General features: G+C 37.6%; 1 protein-coding gene across 1 annotated transcript; it reads right to left on the bottom strand.

Annotated features, from left to right (window-relative positions):
• Window positions 1–224: 224 nt before the first annotated feature.
• Window positions 225–2,696, bottom strand: LOC145320075 (uncharacterized). The gene is made up of 5 exons (XM_080162516.1): window positions 1,708–2,696; window positions 1,412–1,468; window positions 934–974; window positions 405–542; window positions 225–242 (listed from the first exon to the last, which is right to left on the bottom strand). Exons 1-5 carry the CDS (start codon window positions 1,895–1,897, stop codon window positions 225–227), a joined length of 444 nt encoding a protein of 147 aa, XP_080018642.1. The 5' UTR covers window positions 1,898–2,696.
• Between the last annotated feature and the right edge of the window lie 3,541 nt (window positions 2,697–6,237).

Raw genomic sequence — 6,237 nt, 5'->3', positions numbered from 1 at the left:
AGCAGAGATGAGAAACAGTATGAGGCTATGATTGCTGACATAGCTAGGAACAATTTTCAGCAATATCCTATGTAATGGATATGATTGATTCGATATATAAATTTCATTTTGGGATGAAATTTATAGATCGTTCTTTTATTCGTATTCATTATATAGGCTATAGTACTGTAGTTGATTTTTTTTGGGTTTGCTATGTGTAATTAGTTAATTTTGCTGTTTTGTATTCAGATAATTGCTCTCAACTTTATAAAGTATTACTGTCTTGCTTATTCTTCAGTCAAGGTGTGATCGTGTTAATGAAAACAATATATATATATATTTATATATATATTTACTATATATTATATTCTGATAGGTACCTATGAAAAGTTGAAGTAAATATTAAAACTTTGAGAGGTACTTACTTGTATGAGAAAAGACTTGGTGTATAGCTGGGTGATGCTGGTAGTCTGGAAGATGTACAGGATTTCATAAATCGAACAGTATGTTGGCGGCTGGTGACGGATGGAGGGCTGACTGCTGTGTAGTGGAATGATGTATATCTAAAATTTAAAATTAATTAATATGGATATATTAATTATTTGTAATCCTGCATTGAGATTTTAATTCGAAGATATATGGATAGAAATGACTAGTGTTTTCAAGAGATTGTGAAGTTTTTGAAGATAACGAAGATGCCTATTTGTGCGGATTTAGATTTCTTTGTGCCAGGGGCTGATATTACTGTGAAGGAGTTAGGAATTATTGATACAGGAAATAATTTTAATTCTTTAATATCTAGAGAAATTCTTGATAAACATGGAATTGAGTTTTGTCCTGCTAAATTATCAGCGTATTCAGTAGATTTAAAGAAAGTTAATATTATTGGATATGTCGAGTTGAAATTCAGATTTGCTGGAACTCAAGCTGTGTTTACGGAGATATTCTATGTACCTGAGGTGACGAGTAGGTTGGTGAATCTTGGATCTGATTTCCTGAAAAAGAATAAAATTAATATTTGTTTGGATGAGGATAAGTTTGAATTTTGTGGGGAATCTGTTCCTATTAATTCCTGTTTACAGAAACAGGTGGTGGCGGAGATACAAAAAATTCCTATTTTGTCCGGACGAATGAATTCTGAAATTCCATCTAAACCTACCTTGCCAGGGATAAAGGAGGGGGGTGGGTTTGGAGAGTTATATTCAACGAAGTATAATGTGAAGTTGCTGGACAAAACTATTTTTTATCCTGGAGGATCTACAGCTGTTGTGCATGTGGCTGGATTAAAGAATGATGGGTTTTGGTATGTGTCCCCTAATTCTTCTAAGATGACAAGTGGCAATGGAATTATGATTATTGAGGGAGTGTATCAGCCACGGAAAGATGGGTCCTGCGTGGTTAATGTAGTTAATGCGTCAATAAAACCTATTACCTTGCTGAGAAATGTGAAGATGGGGCATTGTTTCGTCATGGATAATCAAGATGTCACCTGTAATAAAACAATCAATGAGTTGGATAAGCCAGAAAAGTTGTCGGGGCAAAAAATGCATGAACGGGTACAGTTTATTATTTAAAAGTTGAAGTTAGATGAAAACCAGATGATTAAAGAAAATCCAGAATTGAAACCTAGAATTATTAAAATTTGTTTGGAAAATTTTGATATCTTTTCAATGAATGATTCAGATATTGGTGATTGTCGATTAATGACATATAATATAGAATTGTTACCTGGAGCTAAACCTGTGAAGGCCAGAAATATTCCGTTGAATCCAGAGTACGATGCTAAGTTGAAAGAACAGTTAACCAAATGGTTGGATGCCGGCATTATTGAAGAGGGTTTCTCGGATTGGTCTAGTCCTATTTTTGCTGTGAAAAAGAAGGCTGCACCTGGAGCAGAGGCGAAGTTGAGGTTTGTCATCGATTTCCGCAATTTGAACAACGTGACTAAGCGGGTGGCGTGGCCGCTGCCACTGATTTCTGATAATCTGACGAAGCTGGGTTCTGGCAAGGTGTTCAGTACTCTTGATTTGACAGCTGCCTACCATTCGATGACTATGGATGAAGACTCTAAACCGTTGACAGCTTTTAGTGCAGCAAACAGGATGTATTTGTTTAACAGGTTGCCATTTGGGTTGTGTAATGCACCCAGCCTGTTCTGTGCTCTGATGGATAAGGTGCTGTCTATCCTGCCGGGAATGTATGGATTCTGTATCAGTTACTTGGACGATCTGATCGTGTTTTCATCAAGTCCAGAGGAACATGTAGAGCATCTGCAGGCACTGTTTCAAGTTCTTAGGCAGGTCAACCTGAAATTGAATTTAGATAAGTGTGATTTATTGACTAGAGAATGCCATTATTTGGGGCATATTATTAGTGCCGATGGATTGAAAATGAATCCTGCATATTTGGAACGGATTAAGGATTGGGGCAAGCCTAGAACAGGGAAGGAGTTACAGAAGTTTTTGGGATTTACCAATTATTACAGAGGATATTTTGCTGATTATGCCAAGAGGTCGTGCATGTTGGATAGTCACAGGAATGACACTATAATAAAGTGGACAGAAGAATTGAATAGAGTATGGACTGAATTTATGGAAATGTTCAAGACTGAGATGTGTAAAGGCTATCCTCAATGGGATAATCCTAATCTTTTTATCGTGGACGTAGATTATAGTTCTCAGTATTTTGCAGGGATTATTTCACAAGAACAGGATGGTGTAGAGAGAGTGTTTGGTGTCTGTAGTAAAAAGTGTAATGCTGCAGAACAAAATTATCCTTCTTATAAAGGAGAATTAGGTGCATTAGTATATGCATTAAAGAATTTTTTACACTTTTGTAGGTTTCGTGAATTTTTGGTTCGGACAGACAGTATTTCACTAGTGCATTATAAACGTTGGGCTAAAGGATCAATAAACGGTGTCACCTATCGATGGATAACTTTCTTGCAAAGTTTTGACTTTACAGTTATCCATCGACAGGGGACTAAGCATGTGAACGTAGATTATTTGTCGAGAATTGAGTTAGATTGTAAGGAACATCGATTGAAGGAGTGTCAGGAGTGTAGAGAGACAGATAATAAAATTTTGGATCCTTACCTGGATGATTCACCATTTCTGGATCAAATCTATTCCATTATGCAGGTACATTCTGCAGAGGATGAGGTGGACGTTGAGTTTGTCTGGCAACGTAGTCTTCAGCAGGACGAGATTCTAAATGAAATAAGGTTATGGATATTGGAAAGGAGACAGTTGTCTTCTTATGAGAGGGCCGAGTTATCGGGCAGAAAGGAACTATTGTACAATCTTATTGGCCATATGTATGTGCTAGAGGGGGTTGTAATTTTCAGACAGCCTTTGGCCGAAGGGGGTTTTGTCGAGAGGCCTGTAGTGCCTCTTTCCTTATACAATGATATATTTGATTCAGCTCATGGTGGATATGGTTCTGGACATAGAGGTGTGCAGGAGACAATACGTAAAATAAATGAGAGATTTTTTATGCCTGGCGTGAACAAGTTTGTGGAATCGAGAATGCGAAGTTGTATTACATGTTTGAAAAAGGCTGGAAGTAATCCTAAACATGTTTCACCTATAACTCATTCTGTTCAAAGTAGTGAAGTTTTTGCTAATATGTCAGTGGACCTAGTTGGTCCTTGGACTCCATGTTATCATCAGGGACAGACGGTTAAATTTGTCTTAATCATGGTTTGCTTATTTTCTAGATATGTTTTTACATGTCCGTTGGTTGATGCTAAAACTGAAACAACTGTAAAGGCTATATTGGAAAATTTTGTACCTACCTATGGTTTATTTAGGGCTTTGAGATCGGATAGAGGTACAAATTTTACAAGCAGTGTGTTTAAAGGGGTGATGAAAGGATTGGGGGTGGATACTGTCCTAGTTCCCCCCAGGAATCCAAATTCGAATCCTGTAGAGAGGCAAAATCAGAGTTTGTATGCTGCTTTGAAAGTAGATGAAAATCATGGAACTAAGGACTGGGCTAAAAAATTACCTTTGGCTACGTTAGTGATTAACTGCTCCAAGAGTTCTAGAACTGGCTATTCTCCATTTTTTCTGGTTTTCGGTCGTCAGCCACGTATTCCCCTCGATTTTCTATCACCAGTTCCGTCTGTTGAATCTTCATCCTCGCGGTCGTATTTGGAATTTCTGAAAAATATGGAGGATGTAATTAAGAGAATTTCTACAAAATCCAAGTTATATTTAGAGGTTCAAAATAAACACAGAGTACAGAAGGAAGCATTGAGGGTGACAGATGTTTGTTATGCTTTCTTTAATATTGTGAAGACTGACGTGTCCAAGAAACTGCAGTCTTTTTATGGAGGGCCTTTTATTGTAGTTAAGAAATTTTCAGATGCATTGTATGAATTGGCACCTTTTGGGAATAATCCCATCAAGAAAAATCAGGTTGTGGCTAGAGATAAAATTCGAAAAATTCATGCTCGAACGGAAGTTTTAGGAGAGGAGGTTAATTTTAACGTTTTTCCTTTACCTGAAATTTGCCCTTCCGATGAGATGTTTTTGGAGGTGGATAATATGCCTGTAGAGAGGGCAACTGTAGAGGAGAGAGATAGTGAAGATGTTGTGTATTTGTCATCTGAAAATGATGGTTTTGAATTGGCAGAGGAAAGACAGAGTGACGAGATCCAGGAGAAGGAGAGTGAGGTTGCGGTTGATAATGACAGAGTTTCAGGGGATGGAAATGAGTGGAATATTAATAGAGAAAATATACCTGTAGGTGAAGGAGTAGAGGTGGGAGTGACAGATGAATCTGTGGTGCCTGCTCCTGTAGATGAGGGTAATTTTGACGAGGTTGAGCTTCCATCGGAACAGTCGTTTTTGACTATGGCGCCGCCGCAATCTTCACCTGAAAGATTAGTAACAATTAAGAAAAGTGGATCACGGGTGGCGAAATATTTATGGGACACTGGGAGGAGGTTAAGATCTCAGGTAGGGGGTCCTGTGGTACATGTTCAGATAGGAACTCGAGGACGGAAAAAGTAAGGAAAGGAGAGCTGATAATAATTATTTTTGAAAAAAAAAAATATATATTATAAAAATATATTATAATAAGAGTTCATGAATTGTTATTTGATTATTTTAATAACAAATATGTGCTGACAAAGCTAGTAGGTGGAGAGTTGTTCTACAATGAAAGGCTAAATCAGTTGATATTTGCGGGTGGACTGGTGAACAGTTATCAGCTAATAATGTCTGGTCATAATAATAAATTCAAATCAGGTAAATATTTTTTAATTTGGGGATTGTGTTTAATATCCTGTGGGGCTGATGTGATACCTGTGCTAGTAAAGGAGTGTGTTGGCGACGGTCCTGAATTGAGGGCTTCAGAATGTACAGTGTTTGGACAGCATGAGTTTAATGGAACAATCAGTGGTCACCTGTTAAAAAAAGTAGGGGTGAGATTTTTGCCCGCGGTACAATGTCACGTCGACAGAACGGTTCACACCTGGTATTGTGGCAAATACAGCCATATACATTTAGGGGCACCAGCTGTGGTTAGTAGTGATGAGTTAATTTCTAGTGAACCTTGTAAAAGGATGGAGGAACAGAGGGTGTTAGACATAGATGGACGACGGTTGCCTGTAGCGTTTTATGATCGGTCAATGACTTATTTCATAAATGGTACCATTCTGTATGAGGATATGATGACGTATGGAATTGACCCTCAGTGCAGAGGGGATGGTATTTATTTAAATAATACCTTTGTGCCTAATACTTTTCAAGAAGTTCAAATTACAAGTTATTTGAAAAATATACAAATTTCAATGTTACCTGATAACAGTTGTTTTCTTGAGGATCAGTTCATTGGTGCACATTGTCTGGAGTCTGATCTGCGGCTTGGGCTTGATCGAGTGATAGTTCACAATAAATCACAGGAAGATAGACGTCATTTTAGTTATTTTCGGACTGTTGAAATTGTAAATTTAACTTTGTTTACATTTTCTAATATGGCGGATGATGCTAATAATCAGGGTGGCCAAAGTTGGTTGGCGATTTCCCCACAGTTTTCATTGGGATTGAAACTGGGGAAAAAAGTGGAGTTTTCAGACTTTCTGACTGATTTGCATTATTTTCATACCAACGTTCCGGATGTATTTTTGTGGATTACAACAGCTAAAAAGAATTTTTTTCCTTGGATGCGTAGAAAGGAGGAGGATGGTGCTTTATTACTACAGCTAACTTCTTCATACCATCAGGTGGAAAGGATTTTGCAGGCAGAACA

This window comes from Acartia tonsa, chromosome 5 (genome assembly GCF_053477335.1).
Source record: "Acartia tonsa isolate MP-2025a chromosome 5, ASM5347733v1, whole genome shotgun sequence".
NCBI classification, from domain to species: Eukaryota; Metazoa; Arthropoda; class Copepoda; order Calanoida; family Acartiidae; genus Acartia; species Acartia tonsa.
The sequence above is the reverse complement of the archived record's forward strand: the minus strand, read 5'-3'. Positions and strand labels throughout refer to the sequence as shown.